The sequence below is a fragment of the Orbicella franksi genome, chromosome 8 (assembly GCF_964199315.1).
Source record: "Orbicella franksi chromosome 8, jaOrbFran1.1, whole genome shotgun sequence".
Taxonomy (NCBI): domain Eukaryota; kingdom Metazoa; phylum Cnidaria; class Anthozoa; order Scleractinia; family Merulinidae; genus Orbicella; species Orbicella franksi.
Genome location: NC_138152.1, coordinates 21,335,711 through 21,359,033, shown reverse-complemented (window position 1 = coordinate 21,359,033; position 23,323 = coordinate 21,335,711). Strand labels below are relative to the sequence as shown.

The 23,323-nt window shown below is 38.8% G+C and overlaps 1 protein-coding gene across 1 annotated transcript; it reads right to left on the bottom strand.

Annotated features, from left to right (window-relative positions):
• Positions 1 to 3,712: 3,712 nt before the first annotated feature.
• On the bottom strand, positions 3,713 to 17,872 carry LOC145494239 (platelet glycoprotein IX-like). Its single transcript, XM_081473690.1, has 5 exons — positions 17,847 to 17,872; positions 14,861 to 14,922; positions 14,032 to 14,085; positions 6,827 to 6,941; positions 3,713 to 3,788 (listed from the first exon to the last, which is right to left on the bottom strand). The coding sequence occupies exons 2-5, from the start codon at positions 14,907 to 14,909 to the stop codon at positions 3,713 to 3,715; spliced, it is 294 nt and encodes a 97-aa protein (XP_081329816.1). The 5' UTR covers positions 14,910 to 14,922; positions 17,847 to 17,872.
• Between the last annotated feature and the right edge of the window lie 5,451 nt (positions 17,873 to 23,323).

Sequence of the window (23,323 nt, the reverse complement as noted above, 5' to 3'; positions counted from 1 at the left end):
CCCATATGCTGGATGATGAAATCTTGTGTAAATGGGATGCAATCTCCTCCTTCGGCTTTCTCTGGTATATTGTAGAGGACTAAGTTGTTCCTCCTTGACCTGTTTTGCAATTCCTCGATTTCATCTTTCAGCGCTTCGACGGTAACGTTATCTGCTTTTGAGTCTTAATACGTCTTAACCTTTTGCAGGTCTTCTGTCATAGAGTTTAGTCTTCTTTCCATGTCACTCACGGTATTGTCAATCGTCAGCAATCTTCCATTTATCTGTTCGAGCACGTTCAGCTTCTTTAACTTTTCGTGTATGCTTTCCAAGATGGCGTCGGCCATGTGTTCATGTTGTGGCGTTCTTTCATCTTCATTACTTAAGCTTCTCTCTTGTCTTGCTCGCTTTTCGGTAGGCATGACGAAAAAGAAAAGCAAAGGTCCTCTAACTAGTTTGAGGCTTATTTAGCTAATTTTATGGAACAAATATGATGCAACGGCAAAGCAGCGTCGGAGCGACAAAAAAGCACGACTACTCCATTTGGCGTCCAGTCCCAGTCTCTCCCAAGCTTTGTTCACTTTCTTGAATTTGTTAAAGACAAGTTAATTGTGCAAAGATCGATTTTATATTCTAAAGGCCAAAAGGCAAAATTTCTTTCGCTATGGAAGCCTCTCCTCTCCTTACTGCAAATGGTAATAATTTAACATACGGTAAGCCTCAAAGCAAGACTGGATATATTAGGAATTAAGTGTTAGTTGTAATCTTACTCATTGTGATGCAATTTTTTTTAACCTTACGTTTTGTAGTGAAAGTGATGTAAGTGATGTTGTGATAATAATAAAATGTTAGGAGAAAAAAAAATACATCTCAGTCTCGGACCCAGTAAAGTCATTCAGGGAACGATCTATTAGCTAAACTACAAACTTCAAACGCAGGATTTCGTGACGTTGGATATAATTTTTAAAGTTGTAAAATTTGCATTCAAATCGTTCATACTGCACGTCTTCTTTCTTTTCATATAGTAACTGTTCTATCGAAATATTGTGTTATTACTGTGAAACTCAGAAACCCGTGAATACCAGAAATATTTAACGATGATTATTGTGTAGCAAGAAAAAAGCCAATTAAGCGTGAGAAAACTAAACCGCAAACACCAGAAGTAATAGGCCACGTTCAATATATTAATATTCTAAAATGGCTCCCAGGCTCTCAGAACAAACTTCTCTATTTGGTGGTGTTTTCTTTGTATCCAAGTCTCTTTTGGGAATTAAAAGAAAAAAGAAGCCTAAAAGATATGCAATTTTGACCCGAAAGCCTGGGATCGATGTTAGAATTTTGATTGATGAAACTTGGTCTATTGGTTGTGGTTTTGAGGTTTCCTCGCGTATCTTGAACTTTATTGTGATTGGTTCAGTACCAAATTAACCTTTTGGAATCAAATCCAAATGTCCACGGTTTTCTGAGTTTCACAGTAATAAAAAAAAGCGATTGCGAAAAATTTTAAATCAACTGTTCAAATTCCTGAGTCCTCAAATTCCGGTTCGGAATCATTCATGGTACAATCTGGGTATCATTTCCGGTCCTGGAATCATTTGCGGTACATTTGGGGATCATTTGCGGAACAGGAATCATTTGCTGGCCGGGATCATTTGCGGGGCTGTACAGAACTTTCACTTTGTATTTTTCTACAAAACCATTTGCCCTGTTTTGTCAATGGGAGTCTTCAAACTCTGGTCTGCAATACCGAGCGGAAACCGTTAACAGCTCGAGCAAGTTCGGTTTTTCGCTCTTAGCCCGGGTTCAAACGTCGAACTTTACATGTGCCGAACCTAATACCAATTTGGGTCGACCCAAAAGAAAAGGACAAATTGTGGAAATGAAGAGCTTGCTCTTCTTCCAAGTGCGATAAAGGAGGTTAGAACAAGTCGAAGAAGGCGACTCCAGCTGCAATAAGCATTAAACAATCCAAGACGATTTTTGAATTTGGTTCGCCTGATGTTATCGCTTGAATGGAACAATTCCTCGTCCAGTTCGTTCCTGTCGTCGGTTTCTTCAAAATTCATTTATTTTGTCATTTTTCTTCGAAAACATGACTCGCAGTCAGTACGCCACCGAACTGCTTGCTTTCCAACCCGCTACAGTTTCATCGTTTTCAAATACGGAACACCGCATGCAGAAGTATACTTCGTGCTCTCGAAGTAAGAGGAACATATATCGTCCCGCTCTTCCCGCTATTTTGTTTCAAAAGATCAAAACAGGCTGTCTGCGCATGACAAAAATGGGAAACGTGCAGAATTCTGGGTAAAAATTAATTTATTTAATGTATTTTTTAATGCATGCGTTAGGCTCGGTACATGAAAAGTTGGACGTCTGAATAGGAGTCGCACCGAAGTCGAACTGACCGACTGGCCATGTCGAACTTAATTTTCGGATCAACCCAAATAACATGTGTCGAGCTCAATTGATTCAGACGTCGACCTCGTCATGTACTCAATTGGGGCTATCAGGTTCGGGAAATGTAAATTTCGACGTTTGAAACGGGGCCTTAGACTCATACTCCACGAAACAAAAATACCTCGAGCTAACTATATTTTATCATTCATTTAATACAGCCTACGCTATTTTTCTTTTGTTTTTGCGCAGACTGGTGTGCACTACTTTTTACCATGTTTAAATTATCTTCAATATATACGTTTTATACAAAAAAGCTGAGTACGTGAATAACAGTCATAATGAAACTTTAAAAGTATTTAACAAATATAAAATGTTTTTTTTTTCCACGTTAAGTTAGAGCTTGCGAGTACACGGCAATTTCGCTATTAAATATAATATTATAACTATCCCATAGGTGAGGCATTTGCACTTTTCTCACAGCCCCACCATAAGGATTTCGTATGCTCCAGCTGCTCCACGGTGAGGCATTTTCCACCTTCTAAAAACAAACTGTCAAATGCCCGGGGGGTGGTTTGAGTGGGTTTGGAATTGACAGAGCCAAAACTACGTGCTGCGTTTTGATTTACCCAGTATCCACAACGTTACCCATAAGCCACCCCTCCGTGGCTATCCCAAGCTAAAAATGCAGCTGATATTTCACGAACGTGGGTTTGGGTAACGGGTTTTAGATCGAGTGGTTTGTGTATCAGCGATTCTTTAATTTTGTTTAACTATGATGCTTGCTTTAGGAGCGGCTTCAGCACGTCAGGGTTCCAATCCTCCTTATAGAAGAGCGGAAGAGATCACAGAAACTATTTGTCAGCAATCTTGTCTTTGCGCACTTAAGAAGAATCCTCACTGCATTTTAGTAGCCATTGGCCAGGAAGTCATTGCTGCTCGCTAGCTCATGGAGTCATTGTTGCTCGCTATAGCCTAGGGTGTCACTGATTTTCGCTAACACAGGAATTCACTGCTGCTCTCTGGCCCAGGGAGTACATTGTTTCCCACTAGCTTAGGAAGTATATTGTTGCCCGCTAGCCTTGGAAGTCAGTGCTGCCCACTGGCCCAGGGAGTCACAGCTGCCCGCTAACCAGGGAGTCACTGCTGCTCTCTAGCCCAGGTAGTCAATGCTGCCCGCTAACCCGGGGAGTCACAGTTGCCCGCTAACCCGGGAGTCACTGCTGCTCGCTAGCCCAGGGAGTCACTTCTGCCCGCTAGCTAAGGGGTTCACTGCTGCCCTTGCCCCTAGCCCAGGGAGTCACTGCCGCTTGTTAGCTTAGATTAGCTAGCAGACGACTTACAGACGTTTTATCATGGGAGTGCGGCTAAAACTTCCTTCCGACAAGTACTTCAACTGAGTATTATTTAACCTCCTGCAAAAAAAAAAAATGTATATATCACGGTCAAAGTTGACTATATTTAGGCTAGGCTTTTTAGGTCTCTGTGTATCTCCAAAATTATTCATTCAATAGTGATGAAACTCATATGACGTGTAAAGCAGAAAGACTTGTTTACTTTAGTGCAAATCACGTGTCCATAGAGATGTGAAATCACTCCTCAATGACGTCATATTTATATGCCAGCAACGCCAGAGCCATAAAAGAGATGAGGTAGGAGGCCTCGTACTTTTTACCATTTTTCTTTATCGTAGACGAAACAATACACAAATAATGTTGCCGAATACTCTCGTCCTGAAATATATTGGGCTCTTTATTATTTGGTAAACTAGTTTACCTGAATGATACAAAATGCTGCTAATAGGCCACGTTCGATATATCAATATTCAACATGGCTTCGAGGCTTTTGGGTCAAAATTGCAACTTTTTTAAAGTTTCTTTTGTCCGTCAATTCCCAAAAGAGACTTAGATACAAAGAAAACACCACCAAATATAGAAGTCTGTCCTGAAGGCCTCGAAGCCATTCTAGAATATTGATAAATCAAATGTGACCTATTGAAAGTGAAGGAGGATGTAAGGAGTGTCAATGTAGAGCAGGGTTATTCCGTTACATAGGCGTACGGGTCGGAGGCGGCAACAAGACTAATTTGGGCAAATGGAACGCATTGTAAAAGCCCTGCTCACGCTGTCTTCAGAAAAAGATCAGATCCAAAAACCTACTCTGAGAGCAGAGCCTTATTGACCGCAATTTGAGACTTGGACTTTATTTTCGGATTGTGTGTGCTGAAAGTAATCCTGAGCAATGCTAGTAGTCTGTGCCGATATCTTCAGGGGAGGACGGTCGACGTCATCTCCGCTCGTAGATATGCCGACATAACCATCCAGACCCTGCGCCAATGTCGAAGTGAACGTTTCAACAGCGTATGGCAGATAGCATCAGGAATGGGTCTGAAAATGAAAAAGTGGCTGACCAATTCTCAGTTTGAATAACGAGAAGCCAGGGCACCCAGGCAAACGCCATCGCACCGCCCTCAAGCCCTTGTAGGTGAACATGCGCAAAGACAAACGCAGCTGACACCGGAATCGCACCACCGTATCAACACTTACTATGCGTCCATTGACAAGGTGCTATCCGAGCTTGAGCTCAGGTTTAGCGGAAATGACTAGGAAATACTCTGTGTTTTGGGAAATACCTGTCACATTGAAACACCTGATAAAGAAAGCTTTTCCCGCGTAGCTAAATTTTACAAACTCGACGACGAGATCTGGAAGCCCAGCAGAAAATAAATGTACGCGAGTTTTCGTCGTGCGCGCGAATTAGGCTGCATGACTGTTTCAGAAATGCTGGAGACAATGCACGGAATGATCTATATCTGAAATGTTTCCAGAATTTTCTAATGTGGTACATATTCTTGCATTGATACCTGCTACATCGTGTTCTGCAGAACGATCATTCAGTGCGTTGCGCAGATTAAAAACTTACCTCCGCAGCACCATGGGGCAAAAACGAGTCAGTAACATCGCACTTATTAACATTGAAAGGGCATATGCCAACTCTGTAGTCAACAATGACATGGATGGTATCATTGATATCTTCGGCCGTCGAAATGGCAGAGACAGCTATTCCTTTTAACGTGTTTTATAAGCTCATATGACAGAATCAAAAGTAATAATATTTTCACTTCGTATGTAGGTCTATGTTAGTGCACCATTAGTGACCCTCGTTTCTTTTCGACTCAGTTTCGTAAATATTTGGACACCTTGAGCAAATTTTTTTGGGCAAATGGCGCACCGCCCCCCCTGGCAAAAAGTGTCCCGTACGCCTATGTCCCCATACAGAACTAATTTTCGTTGGTAACAGTTACAAACTGGTTTATTTAACTTCCCGGATTGCAGCACTTAGCGGCTTCATTACAGTTTCATCGCTCTCTCACGGACGAAACTCGTGCTCTCATACAAGTACACTTGGAGTTTCCAGAAAATTGTTGCAATGTTTCTAAATTCGAATATTACGTGAGAAATACAACATTCTAGAAGGTTTTAGGTCACGGCTGAATGACTTCTGGTAACCTTTTTCTGCAATAATACTTCCTTTTTTCCACATCCTTTTAAATAGTTGGCTTTTGTGATCGAGGACACTTTTGCTAGATTTTGTAACGATTTTGTCCACGCTACGAAAGAACGCTCCTCACCGGCCGCCATCTTGAACGTTGTGTTTACCCAATGTAGTTCACGTGACCGCGAGCTAAAGAGGTCTATTTGGAGTGAATTACATTCCTCCCCGTGTGATTTCCAAAATGTTGAATAAAGTTGTGCAGATAATAAATACAAAAGGTACCGGTAAAATATGTGATTTTTTTAAAAATAGTATTAACTTCAACGGATCGCAAATAACGCTTAGTGAGATGGAACTCTACTACAAACTATAAAACAGATGCCTGATTAAAAGTCAAAATTTTGCTTGGTGTTGTGGCAATTTACATAGTTAAACATAATTAATAGCACAATACAACGTCGAAACTTTTTCACGAGTGATTACAAATGATTTACTTCTACACATCTGGTTTTGAGAGCTTCAATATTAAGGTTAAGCTGCCGATAAAATTTTGAAAACTGACTTGGTTCTCTATCACAACGGGCGCCTTTGACCCACTAACTTCATCGTTTCTGTAATTATCCTTATGACTTCTATTAGTTTTGGTTGAGACTCCACAAGAGTGCTTTGTTGGATATACTGGACTGAATCCTGTTGTTCCCGCTGGCTAACATCCTTGCTTTCATCGAATGAACAAAGCACACGTAAAACAGCGCACATTAATTCTTCCATTCGCGCATAACCACAATTCCTTGCCTCTTTGATCTTACCGCCGACCACAATTCTCTCCGTTTTGCACGAAAAGTGGTTGATCTACCTTAGATATTGTAATTTTTTATCGATTAGATCTGCTGCCTTGTTCGTTCGCTTCAGGCTGACTCACTACGGCAGCAATTAGACTATCGAGGGATATACTTACAGGGTTGTAGTATTTAGCGGAAATTGCAGTGGAATAGACGTCAGATTTTTCCCTTCACAAGAGACCGTTAGACCATAGTACGAGTCAAAGCTACATTTGCATTGATCTGGGCAAGCTGTTGAAAAATTCAAACAGCAAGAAAGAGTGATCAGTGTTCGTCTTAAATAGAAAAATAATGATGCTGTTTCCTGAATCTACTGACTTATGTGTCTGCAAATTCTCATAAAAGTTATCTTCAAGACCTCTCAATTAGCACATTTTTAAGGCACACAATAAACAATTATTGGATGAAGTTTTTGTGATATCCAGAATAATCAAGGTCGAGGTAGAAGTTATCAGCCGAAGCCGAAGGTTAAGACTGATAACCCTTACCAAGACCCTCATTATTATATTCCGGATATCCCAAAAACCGAATCTAATAATTGTTTTATTATACATTGAACGAAAAATAAAATCATGTTTGTGCTTCTTCACTGACGGCAAGCAGCACAAACCGCGCGAACTTGGCATGATTAGCCTTAGAAATCATGCACGACGGTCATACATCACATGATTACCCGCGATCCTTGATTGTCCTAGCTTGATATGGTTATGTATTTTCTGCAGGTAGATGACGTCACAGGCGCTGATTTCGAAAATACAATGTGCGCTTTCGGCCAATGGTGAGTTTAATGTATAATAATAGTACCCTGGACAAAACTGTTCTGGATCGATGTTTTACCACAAAAAATTAAAACAAGCAAAGCGATGTAAATAATTTTTTGATTGTCTTAAACCTTATTAAATTTCACACATGGAAAGTTATTTTCATATAGATCAAGCAAGGAAGACTTGCGTTACAGTCAATCTAAATTTGGGGACTGAATCAAAAAAGTACGGGAAATTGCGCAGTTTGTGAGAAAAAAAAGTCATGATTTACATCGACATTGTAGAGTAACACCGATGTGCTTGTGCGAAGAACATCGTTACGTGTTTGCGGATTTGTTTTTTCATGAATTCGCCGAGGACATGGTATGAGGAAGGAGAGATAATCTATCTAAACAACAGTTATAATCCTGTGATACATCAACGGTTTAGAGAATCAAAGATTCATGTTGTAGTGCTACCACTGAAGGGCCAGAAGGGAAACCAAACAAAAATTTCAAGCTTTTATGCATGAAAATGCGAGAAAATGGCGAGCTCCTGGTGCATGAGCCCAGAAAGAGGTTCGGAAACTTTCCTAAAAGCACAGATAGCCGTGTCTGAAGTTCTTGACCGACAACGCTTTAACATAGCAATGTTTTGCGCAATATTGTGGCTTCTACGAAGCGCGAGCTAGAGGCAGCCATCTTTAAAACAGGTGGACGACTGATCTTTGGGCAAAAACAGTTAAAAGACTTTGAAGAATGTCAGTTTCTGAAGACAGTATCGTATTTCAGTGGCCAAATAAGTTGTTATTTTCATTCATGCTTTCTTGTCAAAATCTTGACAAAAAAATCCGCCAGCACGTAAAGGGTTTCTTCGCAAAACACTCTAAATGTGACTCTATTTTTTCTCAGAAATTGCGTGATCTTGCATACCTTTGTGACTCCGTTACCAAATTTCGACAAGGTGTAACGCAAGCCTTTGTTACGTGATCCATATAAAAATAAGTTTCCATGTGTGGAATTTAGTAACGTTTAAGACAATTACAAAATTATTTGTGTCACTTTGTTTGTTTCAATTTTTTGGTATAAAACGTCGATCCAGAACAGTTTTGTCCAGGGTACTATGTAATATCTGATGAGCTTAATCCGTGGACAGAAGGAGTGTGCGGCTTGAAGTGGGAAAATTGCACAAACACAGTGATAGCCCTTTTTGTGAATGCAATATATAGAGGCAGCGTGGCTGAGTGGTTAGGTCTCCGGGGCCGCGGGTTCAAGTCCCGTTCTGACAACCAGCTGGTGTTGTTCTCTGTAGTTCCTGGTTCACACTCCTCGGTCACGCTTGTAAATAGCCAACTGGCCCACCCCCTGCTAGTTGGGATTCTCAACCACGTTATATTCATTTAAATTGTATTTGTTTTATCATTTGGTTCAATTGACCCTGAAAAATCCAATTGGGGGAGTGGTCAGTTAAGATATTTATTTTGTTTTATGTTTTTTTTGTTTTTTTCCTAGAAACAGTTTTCACTAATTTTGCTCATGACAGCTATGCCGGTTTTCATGTGACGTTATTTTCCAAAAGTACAAATTATCTGTCCCATTATCAGATATAAGACCCTCTAACAACTTGACGTTTGACAGCGTTTTAACTCAACAGGGTCTTTGAATGAACCTACATACCAATCTCACGTTTTTCGATTTTTACGTTCAAACGGAAAACAATAAGCAACATTCGATTTATCATGCCAAATTTAGTCAAAACCGTGGAACTCCGCTAATACGGTCTCCAAAGGGCATAAAAATTTGGTCGTAATAACGGGGTAGGATTAGATAGACCATATTCGTATTCTCAGTTTTGGACTGGAACTAGCTTGCAACTGAGGCTAATGCGGGAAGTCTTTTAAGAGCAACTTCGTCTAAATATCAACTAGACTTGGAAATAGTGAAAAAATCCAATTTCTCGCCCAGAATGAAGCCCTACGGGTACTAGTTACAAATATATCGTTTTAAGTTCGATAAATCAAAAATTATTTTTTTTCCGCAACTTTTTCGTTTCGATGCCCCAAATCGGCCAAAATCCATCGAAAATGAGCGGCATATTCAGAGGCTCGTAAACTCAAAAGTAAAAATTTTCACTACAAACTGATTGCACGTCGTATTTGTACTTCCTTTCTTGTCTATTTAGAGCTAAATAGATCGGGATTTGATTAGAACAAAAATATTTGATGAATTTTCTAAATTAACGACCCAAGACAGCTTTACAAGAGGTCTACATTTAGCCTACTTTCAAATGCCAAAAATACGTTCTGGTACACGGCTTTTCCCAAAACGCCTAGTTTGGTATGAAAGAGCATTGTTTCTTCTTCAAATTAGTGAAATAAAATTTTTGGGTAAATAAAATCGCGAGCGCTGAGATAGCGAACTAAATGCAGCACTTCTTCCTGAAAACGTAACCTTTGGCCCAAGTGTAACGAAACCGATTACTGCAAGAAAACCCGGAAGAAAGGGAAACACTTCGTTGTTTTGAAACAATTTCTAGGGATATCTCTCCGAAACCATGATTGCAAGAAACTATTTCCAGATATGAAATCTTACAGGGTCAAAGAAGGAGCTAAAGGGCGCATTTTGACACAATAACTTTGTTTGCTGAGAATTGAATTGAAGTCAATTCCGATGAAATTTGCAAACTTGAAGTATGTTAGCCGATACTTACCTGAATAATTATATTTATAGAAGAGTCGTCTTCTTGGATTAACCTTCAAAAGAAGCTGGACCCAGATTTGGAAACCTCTAAAAGAAGAAATGTTTAATGTTCCGTGATCTGCCCGCTGCTATAAATTCCATGGACATGCCAACCACATGTTTGTCGTAAAACCAACTGCACTCCACTGAGAGTTTCCATGGGCAACCCCAAAATAAACAATCCCCAAAAATGTAAAGGGAAATTGGCTGTCTTCATGAACAGTTAGAGGCTAGAGTCAAGTTCCATTACCTTTAAAAAGTGTTTGATTTTATTTGTTTGCGTCGACTTTGTTCACTATTTTCACGTTCGAGTACCGCGAATCGGTCACGCCAAAACAGTGCAGACCGTGCAGACTGCAGACACTTGTTTGGGCTTTTCATTGTGACTCCTTTTTTTGGGTCTAGTTACAAAATAGTGTTAAATATATCTGAAAGTTTGTCATTTATCCACAGGCTGCACATGCGCAGTATTTGACTTTTGATTCAATAGACAAAGGCGTACGAGACTTTGTATGGGAAACTTACTCATTCTACACGGTCTGCAGTGTTTTGGCGTGACCGATAGTACGGAGTATTCGAACGTGACTGTAACTACTGAGTGAACAAAGTAAAATCAAACACTTTTAACAGGTAATGGAACTTGACTCTAGCTTCTAACTGTTCATGAAGACAGCCAATTTCCCTTTACATTTTTGGGATCGATTGTTTATTTTGGAGTTGCCCATGGAAACTCTCAGTGGAGTTCAGTTGGTTTTACGACAAACATGCGGTTGGCATGTGCATGGAATTTATAGCAGCGGGCAGGTCACGGAACATTAAACATTTTTTTCTTTTAGAGGTTTCCAAATCTGGGTCCAGCTTCTTTTGAAGGTTAATCCAAGAAGAAGACTCCTCTATAAATATAAATATTCAGGTAAGTATCGGCTAACATACTTCAAGTTTACAAATTGGCCCTTTACATCACGTGACATCACAAGCCATCACGTGACCTATTTTTCATAAAATTATGGGCTATAACTTAACGAATGCCAGAAATGGAAAAAGCATGTCGAAAATATCAAAATGGCCAAGTTTGAGGCCCCATCATTAAAAAAGGAGATTTTATGACGGTCCGAATTTTTAAAAGAAATAAGAAGATTTGTATGGAAAAAGTTGCTGGAGAGCAAGATCTTGCTCTCCAGCAACATTTTCCGACAATTCAAACTGTCGTACAAACTTACTCTTTAATTCCAGGGGCCTCAAACTTGGCCATTAGGTATTTTCGATGCACTCTTTCCATTTCTGGCATTCTTTAAGTTATAGCCCATAATATAAACATTTTCTAGGAAAAATTTGGTCACGTGACCCCAGCTGCAAAGGGCCTATTTCACTGGAATTGACTTCAATTCAATTCTCAGCAAACAAAGTTATTGTGTCAAAATGCGCCCTTTAGCTCCTTCCTTCACCCTTTAAGATTTCATATGTGCAAATAGTTTCTTGCAATCATGGTTTCGGAGAGATATCCCTAGAAATTGTTTCAAAATAACGCAACGTTTGCTTTTCTTCCGGGTTTTCTTGAAGTAATCAGTTTCGTTACACTTGGGTCAAAGGTCACGTTTTCAGGAAGAAGTGCTGCATTTAGTTCGCTATCTCAGCGCTCGCGATTTTATTTACCCAAAAGTTTTATTTCACTAATTTGAAGAAGAAACAATGCTCTTTCATACCAAACTAGGCGTTTTGGGAAAAGCCGTGCACCAGAACGCCTTTTTAGCATTTGAAAGTAGGCTAAATGTAGAACCCTTGTAAAGCTGTCTTGGGTCGTTAATTTAGAAAATTCATCAAATATTTTTGTTCTAATCAAACCCCGATCTATTTAGCTCTAAATAGACAAGAAAGGAAGTACAAATACGACGTGCAATCAGTTTGTAATGAAAATTTTTACTTTTGAGTTTACGAGCCTCTGAATATGCCGCTCATTTAAAACGATATATTTGTAGCTAGTACCCGTAGGGCTTCATTCTGGGCGAGTTTGAAGAAATTCGATTTTTTCACTATTTCCAAGTCTAGTTGATATTTAGACGAAGCTGCTCTTAATATCCCAATGACACTTCTCTCTTTGAATAATATTCCCCCACATGAGCCTCCATTGCAAGCTTGTTGCAGTCCAATATCGAGAAAACGAATATGTCCTATTTCACTACTGGTATAAATTGAGTGACCTCTTAACAGATATATCACGATTGCACTTCTAAACAAATATTCTTTAGGAAGCGTCTGGAATGCGATATAGTTAAGAAAAAAATGGACCCTCAATCAGTACAAACAATATTAACAATGTGACTAACTGGTTGGAGTGGCCACGTAAACGGGGTAAAATTATAGAGGATTAGACAGGTTCGGATTTCAGAATGTGGCCGTTGGCCGTATGAACGGGGTGGCCACATTAACGTAGGCTTTATATAAGATAATTTATGAGCATTTCGCCGCAACAAAAATAAGTGGGCGTAATAACGAGGTAATCGTAAGGCGGGGTTCCACGGTATGAGAGCTTTCACAAGAATCTATTGCAAAAAAAAAAAAATGGTGAGACCTCAAACCTGCCAATTTTAACAAATAAATGTATGCCGGGGGGGGAGTGTTGCCCCCTGGAAAAGGATGAAAGGTAAAGAGTTAATCCCCCTTAAAAGCCATATTCCCAAGGTAATCCCTATTAAGCTATTTTTAGCGATGACACTCAGTTATTGTAAAGTATGGAAATGTATGGAGCGCGACTTAAATTGTGATGACTTCAGCGTTGCAGGATTTACAATTTCTAGACTCTCTTTGGATTTCCAAAACCACTGGAGTGATCTAAAAATAGTTTGAGCGGGACTACCTTTGGAATAAAGTCTATATGGGAGATTAATTCTGTTACTCTTCATGATCTCTTAGTTATGAAAGGTAACTCTTTGGTACACCTATTTTAACAACGGTAACGTATACTCTATACATTTGCTACGAAACAGAGACCGCCTTCTTCCAAACAGTGTAACAAGATCGAAAGCAGTGTTAGTAATTAATAGGAGGCATCTATCTTTTCTTGCCAGGCAAAACATTGTGAAGGTAGAGGGAATGTTATTGAAAGAAGAAAGAAGTGTCCCAGGAGTTATGAGCAGGGTTGTAACTCTTTACACGTGACTTTCCTATAATGATGGATGAATATTACAAGATTAACAGATTATCGCAGACATTGAAAAAGGGAACCCTTATTGTAAGTTATATTACCTTTGGTATCTACATATTATTATTTTTTTTTCATTATTTTTTTATTTTCTATTTTTTTTTGTTTTCACGTTGGATTCTTGTATGCATAGGACACAGGTATGTAGGCTTTTGTCATTTGTACCCGTAAAACTGGCATATTATGCTGCTAGCACTGTTCTAAATTTTTGGAAAATTGTGCCCGAATTATGCTAGCAAAATCGACAAAAGCCTACAGGTATACATGATTATTAAAAAAAAGGATCATTGGATAAAGCAATTGGAGAGTTTTCATTGGCTTAGCCATCATAGTATATGAGCCATTATACCATGCTCTACAAATATGGTAAGTGCGCGCGTAGTTTTTGGGGGCGTTTTAATTTTTATTTTATCTTAGTTTTCTACTGGGGGCATTTTCAATAAACGAATTATTCCACTCGCGTTTGTTGGATATCAGATGATCGATAGCCAACTCGGCGCTACGCGTCCCGTTGGCTATCGATCATCTAATATCCAACGCGTGCTCGTGGAATAATTGTTACTTACCAAATAAACATAAAAAATATATATATTTCCTATTTGTTTTTATTCTATCTTATTTTGTTTTACTTTGAAACTTACCGTCAAGGCTTCCCTGACGAGTATGTTGAGGAGACGTCTTTACAAAAATTGCAGCTGCCAAAAAAAGAGACACATCTTTCTTGAGTTAAATGCCATGCCATGCCATGCCATAAAAAACCCTTACATACGGTGGTTGCGCCCGCAGCATGAGCGGCAGTGAAAACTGAGTTGTCCTATTGAAACAACACAATAGTCTCTTTCTTCGCAGTTAAAAAAAAAAACAACAATGTCATGCTCGCTTTGGCCTCTGATCTATTGCTTAAATCGAGAATTCTGGGTTTAGTTTGGCGAGCAACAATATATTTTGTTCAAAACGACACAGTTCTTATCCCACCTGGCGACAGACGTCGAAGAGTGAGTGGCCGAACACAAACGACTCATTTTGGCGTCAAATTAAAAGCACAAAATGTTTCATATTTTTCACGTTTAAAATCTGATTAGCTTTTTTGAATTAAAAATCGCTTTTCACAAATACCTAGCGCCGTTTTTATTGAGAAAAGTTGCCCGACTGCAATGTCTTTCCTGTTAACAAGCACTTGGCGTAAGGACAGTACAGTTTTTCCCTCTGCTGAATCCTGATTGGTCAAATCAAATTGCAGGCGCACCAGCCAAATGCAAGGAAACTGAAAAATGTCCCCAGGGCCCGCGTTCCCCTTGACTAGTGACCGCTAGACGTGTTCCCGACCACTGGTAAGGAGAATTTGGGCTCTGCAAACAAAATTGAAACATGTATGGTGACCGCCATAGCCTTCCCTCGTCATTTCAAGCTTAAATTCAACTCAGTGCCTTTAAATAGAGTAAAACAAATAATGAAAACACAAACACTTACTTAGCACAAGGACAGCAGCCCACACACTTTTCCTGGGAGACATTTTCATGTCCGTAATGACTCTAAAATTGTTCAGATATGTTGTTGTATTAGAACACAATTTATTTAATGCATATTGAATGCATGCCTTTTAGAATGGAACTCACTTAAAACCCAGTCCAAGATCGAAATGACACTAGTAAAAAAAGATTTACACCTAGCATTTGGAAATGGACTAAAATTTCGTACAATGCATTACTTAAGGCAGTCAATATTTCCATGGAAACGATAAACAAAAAAAAATAAAATAAAAATCAGAAAGCTGTATTTTGCGCGAACCAAATATGATGCAAAAAACTAATAGCAATGTCCCAAACTATGGTATATGGCATATAGAATATACAAGAATAAAAACATTCTGTATGTTTGATCTCGAGTAAATCCCAAGAATAATTCAAATTATACTTGTTGCATCACAATAGTGAATAAACCGAGAGACACTATTTTTATTACGTTGCTTAAATAACCCCCAAAAGAGTCTTGAAGATAAGTTTTGAAGCCATAAAAGTTTGGTTGGTTTTGTATTTGTAATTTTCGGGCAATTTTTGTTTTGTTTTGTTTTGTTTTTTTTTCAAAACCCTCCATTTTACCCTCAAAGCAGGATTTGATTTTCCCTCTTAAAAAATTATTCGTCTTTTTCGCTGAAAAACAGTGGCACCGTTTTTTCCTTTTTTTTTCACATGCACTCGTATTCTAATATATTAAAACTCAGAGAAATGAAAAGTGTTTCCGTCTCTAAGATCGTGTGGCCACGCAGGTTAAAATAATAAAATTGTTATTATATTATTTAGAATGTATTAATATTTGCGTTATTATTTTATTATTGAGACAATAATATCATTTTAATAATATAATATTCTAATAATAATAATAATATAAAGTAATATTATTATTAGAGAATTATTTTGTTTCAGTAATCTTAGCGACCACAAGATCTTTACGATCATTCTCGTACGATATATAACCTTAACTCTTATTATGCGAGGATTTCAGATCTGCGCTTATTGAAACTGCGAGCTATTCTTCATCTGAAGATACAAATTGGCTGCTTCATCTTGAATAATTTTCGTTACTCTTATCAATTGTTTGCTTGCCAACATAGTGGCATGGAAGAAGAAATTATAGTTTTTGCCCCCGCAGGGTTTTCGCCCAGACAGCCAAAACCTGAGGAGGCACCCTAGAGGTCCCCGCGTAAAAGGCGCGAAAATTTCGCCAACGCAGAAAAAATTCTCGATTTTTCAGAATACGGCTCGCAAAGGATTGCCGAAAGTTTGCTGGGGGTCGAATAAACATACCGCAATAAAGTAAATTCTCTTCGAAATGTCGTAGATCCTGATATAGAACAAATTGAAAACGATTTCAAAGATCCTGAAGATGGATTTTTGCGATAAAAACAACTCAGAAGGTATCGTAAGTAATTCTGAAGTACCGGTAAATCTCGATATTCGAGGTGAGTGTCGCTTCGCTCGTGTTTAATTGTGACAAAGATACTTCCGATCGCCAGTATTTTGGCATGCCGTTTATTGAGATCGCTCATTATTGTTGAGTAATCTTACGTGACGCAGAGCTCATGTCACGGCTAGATGACTTGGCAGGAATCCAAAAGTAAATGTAAATGTTTTGCAGCGTTTTCGTTGAGGGCAAAGAACTTGACTCTAATTTGCATTTATAGATTAGAGGTGACAGTAACGCGATACTTGATACCTGAGTATCAGGCCTTTCTTAGCAAGAGGGTAGGGGAAGGGGGAATTGCAGAGAAAGTCCTTTTCTTTGCCGGGTGCTTCCTCCTCCTACCCGTCTCAGAAAAAAAATCGTGACAACAAGTTCCAGATGATTTTCTCAACTGCTGTTCTGCTTTCGAGATACGTTTGCTCTTATATAAAAAATAAAAATGGTTTGTTTCATCATCAAATTGAAACAGCAGTTTGTTTCTCTATAATTCTTTAACCATTTTTTCTTAAGTTCTACTGAGTGAAATTTTTATAACAGGAGTATTAGTTCCCATGAGGGGAATTTTTTTTTTCAGAAATTACTTTGTGTGATCTTTCGAAGGAAAACTCACGGCTGTCTGGAATGGAATGAGTTAACTAGAAAGTGTTGGTTTAGTTTACTTAGTTGAATGTTTGGATAATAACCATGATAAGATGCCTAGGTCATAGGAACATTATGAGTGATAAAGTTTACAAAAAAAAAATATATAGAAGTTTTAGTTCATATAATAATGTTCAATTGTTTTCAATCGGTAGAAATAAAAAAAAGCGGGGGCAGCTTTAGTGATAACTATTACTAGTGTTAATATATTCTCGGAAGACTATAAAAAAATAACTGTTTATTGATACCGTCTTCGTTTAATTAGAAGTAGAATTGTTTGTTTTGGGAACTAAAATGACAGTTTAGAAGTCTCTGAAATATATTCCTTTCAGTGCAAAGCAATAAAGGATGCTCTGAAAGTTTTTTTATGTACCTTTCCTTGGCCCCGAGCTCACAATCCGAACTCTCCACACATATCTGAGCACATTTCTTTCGATTTTAGTTCAGAGAATGTGGTTGTCTGTAAAGACGTTTTATCCACACTGTACTGATGATTATCTTTGTTCCAACAGCAGTCAGTTGACAACATTTTAATGTCCCTCTTTCAGTTGAAGGAAGAGGAATCACGATCAACGAACAGCAATTTTTAACTTTTAATGATCTCTGAAATGTTTCTCGCTAGAACTTTACTTTTTTAAGTTATTTAAGATACACGTTGCAGCGTGTTCCATTCTTTAAGCCGTAATTAATATTTGTGGCAAAATAATATTTATGAACAGGATGTTGAATACTCACCGCATATTAAACGAAAGGAAGTTATTTCTAGTGCATGAAGGTAGAATTTCTTATCGCTTTTCAAATACCAATTTGTGGCGACTAAAAGGTTAAAGGAAAATAAATAAGCTAAGTAATTCACCTGAAAGTCTTCTCTCTGCTGCTAGCAACTGGTCATGTCAAACGATAAGCAAAAGAAACAATGAATTAATCATCGTACAGAAAAGTAAAGCCATTCACAGCTGTTGCCATTTTTAATAAAAGTACGCTACAGGCTAGGAGCATGAACTATAATTTTACCATATAGATATTGATGAAACATCGGGACTTTTATTGTTCCTAAAATTTAATTTCTTGTCGCGTGCCGTGAAGATACTATTTTTAAGCTTTCACGTGTAAGGATATTGATGTTGTCATTGTTACGGTCATGTATAATTTCTCTTTCGACATCTAAAATTTTCTCGGGAAGTAAACCTTCTTTATCTTTATTTTCGTTTAACTGGTTTTCATTTAAATCTAAACATTTTCGCTCACGATCCCTACCTCAGTTAATCTGACCACTGCTTTCGGTGCTTTTGAAATGAGTAAAAACCTGAGACGTCTATTTCATAAAAATTGGATGTTTCATCAATATTCATACGTAATAAACAGAGCATTATCTGGCGTCTTGGAATAAGAATTTCATCTTCGTTGAGTTCGTTCGCGAGAGATACCTCAGCACGACATGAGAACATTTGTATTCCCCGTGAGGCCATGCAATATCCTCTATATTTTACCAATGTGATTTTTTACAATGTACTTGTTTAACATTAGGAATTTCTATTTTCTTTGTTGACAGGGGTATTCGGTGTTTTAAAATAACTGGTCAGTTTACAAATTGTGGACAAGTAAAACAGAATATTTTTCTTCTTGTCACAAATGTTATCTTCTTCGATATTACCCATGGTATTTTCTACGTTCTACTATCATTTGACTTTTAAATTCAATAAACAGAATTCCGTTTTTCAGCTTTTCGATTTCCTCGCTAATAATTCTGTCTTTAACTGCGAGTATAAGTTGCTTGCATTCCATGTAGCTGTTGATTCCTCCTAAAGACACCACATCCAATTTGACCAATTTCTATATTCTCTAAAACTATTTGCTTGACAATAAGGTGCATGGAGCATAGTGCGTGGAATATAAATACTGGAAAATGTTAATGAGTACAATAGCGGGAAGAAGAGTATAAAAATATTACAATAAAGGAAAGCGTGAAAATTACAATAAAAAGTTTAGACCACCGGATGTGCAGACTTCTAAGCTCTATGCATATATTGCAACGCACCAGTGAAGGCAGATGTTTCTGTCGAAACATGTCTGTGAATTTTAAAATTGTCGTCATTTACTTGAAATTAAAACTATATGTTTGACAACAAGGTGATATTGGAAGAAGAAATTATAACTTAATCCTCGCAAGGTGTTGTATACAGTTAATTGTTCAAGTTAGGCCTTTAAACAAAATAGATATGGCAAAAATATTTGGTTTGAAACACGTTCAAAAATCAATGCGATTGCCCCGGGTCATTGTGCAATAAAAAGCTAATAATATACGTACTGAACAGGCTTTCTTGGGGCGAGAAGTACAAAGCAAACTTTTGCGCTGTCACGTACGTCAACGTGAACGTCAGCGTGAACGTCAACGCTTTCAAAGTTAATAACATAGAGGGCAAAATTACTAAATGCTGATTGGTCAATGAAGAGGGTATTTTTTTCTTAATTTCGTTTGTGAAGAGGACAAAATTACTCGCTCACGATTGGTCCTCAGGTTGCCTAGCAACAGCTTATGCTATCAAGAAGTTGTTGCTAAAAATTTCCTGTAACAATGGCGTCTCGTTTTGAGATAATTGACGGTCGAGGAATATATCAAAGAATTAACAGAGACGAGGGAAAATGAAAACGGGAAGAAAAGCATGGGCTACTGGAATAACGTTTTAAAAAAGTGGGCGAATGAAAACTTCCAAACAAATTTAGCAGAGTACGAGAGCGATGTCCTCGACCAAACACTGTCTCAGTTTTATGCCGAGTTACGAAAAGACATCGGGGATGACTACGAGCCCGATTGCCTGAAAGTAATGCAGGTATCACTGGAGAGATATCTAAAATCAAAAGCCTATGCAAAGTCCATCATCCGATATAGGGAGTTTCTTAGCTCCAGAAAAGTCCTGGAAGGGAAGACCAGAAAACTGCGAGAGCAGGCACAGGAAAGCGACCAAACCGATCCAGAAGTTTGACAAACGAAGAGAAAGAAGTCCTCTGGCAGAACGGCCAGCTTGGAGGAGGCACTCCACGAGCTCTACTTAACACCATCTGGTGGCTGCTCACTCAGTACTTTGGCCTACGAGGGCGACAAGAACACCACCAAATGAAAGTTGAATATTTCACTTAACAGCGCGGCGACGACGGACACGAATTTCTAACTTTTGATGAAGGTCCAACTAAGGGCCTCTTCATATGAGCCCGGTAACCAGGCGGGCTCGGTGTCCGGGACGAATTTTGTGATCTGTTCATATGGGAAATTTCAGCCCGGCCGACCGGGATGAAATTCAAGAAACAAAACCAAAATGGTGGAACATAACCTTGTATCGTTCGCGACTGTCGTAGCTTTGTGGACTCTTGTAACTTTACTAATAAAGGTAATTCGCATACTTCCAAGAGGAAATACAAGACAAAAGTTAGGCCATTTTGGCCGCTATGTTGCGAATGCGAAGCTATTTTGTCAAAAAAGTTTCGTCCCGCTCACCCGGGCTGGAGTGTTCATATGGGAAAATTCTCATCCCGGTTACCGAGATCTCGGTCGCAAAAACCGAGATCTTGGGAAGCAGGCCAGCCCCGACTCTCATATGGACACATCGAAATTTTTACGAAGGAAAGAGTGGCGAGGCGAGATCTCAGAAAGCGAGTTAGCCCGGTTGCCGAGCTCATATGAAGAGGCCATAAGACGAGACAGGAAGGACTTAATGTGAAAACCAGACTAGTCATCCCCAAAATGTTTCCCACAGGGAATGAGGAAAGGTGACCCGTCACGTTGTTCAAATGATATCTGGAGAAGCGACCAAGCAAAATGATGGAAAGCGGTCCGTTTTATCTCACTGTCATCGACAAACCATGCAGTTTCAAGCGTTTAGTACAAGAAAACCCCAATGGGAAAGAACGCCTTAAACACAATCATGAAAAACATGAAAGAAATCTCACCGCTGAAGGATCTGTGTCCCGAGAAGAATTTGACCAACCATAGTGCAGGAAAAACCATGGTGAAGAAGCTGAAAAGTTCTGGTATCCCAAAGTGTGAAATATAGAATATTACACGGTCACATACCTGCCAAACGGGCTGACGATTATGACTCAGGAGGAGAACGAGAGCAGCAGATCATTTCACGAGCCATTGACAACACTGGTCCTGTTCCTCCAAGAACTGCTTAAAGTCAGCTTTACGTAGCAAATTCACTGCAGTCACTGCTGTCACTGCAGCGTCACCTTGAAGCTGAGAATGATGCCGTTCAGAAGAGCATAAGTGATCTAAGGCGAGGATACAAGCGTGTCTTCATCGAAGAATCAGATTCTGCGTGATCTGAAAGCGTTTTGAACGTTTTAAATTTGTTTGAAGATGCACTTACTTTATATTTTCAAAGTTGAAAGTCTGGTTGTCCATGTCCTGGTATCTTTGTGCAAAAAGAAAATTTCATTTGGCTCAGTCGTGCGTTTGTTACTCAGGAGCGCATTCAGAAATTCAGTAATTTTTCCCTCTATTTCATTAACAAGTAATAGCGATGGGTCCACGTAAAATTAAGGATTAATATAGCTTGTGTTTTCAGAAGTTGCTGAAATTGAAAACACGCGTGATATTTATCCTTAATTTTACTCGGCCCCATTCGATTACCTATAGAAATATTCAGTTTTCTAGTCCAGTCCGCGTTCGTAGATTCACGATCACTTCATCTTTTTCACGGCGACCTAAACTTTAGTTTCTTAAAGAGGTTTTATACAGAATATCGCAAATGTCCTACACACTCGATGAAAGAAGTATTTTGCGTAGTATTTTGGCGTTTTGCGATCATTTCTCCAGTTCCAAGCAGACTTCCCGCACGCTTCTAGCATTTGAGCCAGGATTTGATAGAAACGAGCCGTGCAAACGAATGTCCACGTACGAACATGGTTTTCTTCTTCTTCACCTAATACTCTACAGCTTCTTGCCAATATGGTATTTATATCGACGGATTTAAAGTCTCTATAATCGTTAAAAGGTCATGCTGGTTTCCGTTGAAGTCTCTTGCAAACTTCTCTGGGTCTGAAGTCCGAACCCTTGATCGGGATGTGAGCAAACAAAGGGAAAGGAATGTTCCCCTTGGTTTCTACAGACGTTCGTGGGGGAAGAAGATTGCGTGACGAGCACAAAAAGCGTCTTCGTACGAGGCTACACCATTACCATACGTACATCTTTTGTACTGGAAATCCATGTTATGGTCAACTGATAGCTGTCAAAACAAGGTATCCGCTGACCAGTATCACGTAAAGATATCACGGGCTCAGGTTTGGAGCCCAGATACTGGTTTTTGATTAGTTCCCGTGCTCAAGCCAGGTTCCATTCTGAGGGTGAAGAAGGAGGCACGTAAAAGGCAACATTTTCGCGCGAGTTGTTGACTTTTCTTCCGAGATATTCCATGCACAATTGTATCTTGGAAAGCCCCTGTTAAGTTCTTAAGATGGTAAAGTACCCTCAATATGGACCAAAAAGTTTGTTTAAATATGGTGAAGAAAGATCAATTGTGTGCTATTGCACTCAAGAAGAGAAATTAAATTTCTAGAGTTTTACTCAAAATGGTTGCTATGGAAACCAGCCACAGCCTTTTGAAGTAGTGTTTTATAGTATTGACGCCAACACTTACTGCTCTTTTACAAAACAAGAATTGACTGTCAAATAAGCATATCATGTAAGTTTCTGTTTTGTTCTGTGATATGAACCTAAGTTTTGACAGTTAACTCTTATTTTCAGTGCTTTTTACAGCTTTATTTGGAAATAACCTTATTTTTTACCACACCCAGTGGACAAATCATCTCATGTCACGTGACAGACCTTAAAATGTTACGATTTGTTTGGTTTATATCATGACGACACTATTGGTCTTTGATGAGCCTAAGTTTCAGAAATTCTACTTAAAAACCTTGCAAAGTAGAAATGTTGCCGCGAAGTCAGTCGGTACAAAAGTAAACTTTTGAGAAAAATGCTCTTTAAGTTTTTACACGAAGTATTAAGCATTTAACGAGCCACAAATAGTGGGGGAGGGGGGGGGGATGCAGATTGGATCTCGGGGGAGGGGGTGCAATGGTTGTTCTATTTTGTAAAAAGTTACCGCAGTTGTGGGAAATATTCCTTGTCATAAGGGAAATGAATGAGCCTGTGATGGCAATTTGAGCCAAAGCTTTTCACAAATAATTATACCAATCGAGTTGTGCATGTCTTAAAAGTTTTTTCTAAATAGTTTCGTTCATATAAGTTAAAAATAATCTATATTTTTGGTCACGTTCTTATAGTAAACAGTCGTTGCTATGGCCGTTGCCACGTGAAAAAACTTATACCACTGT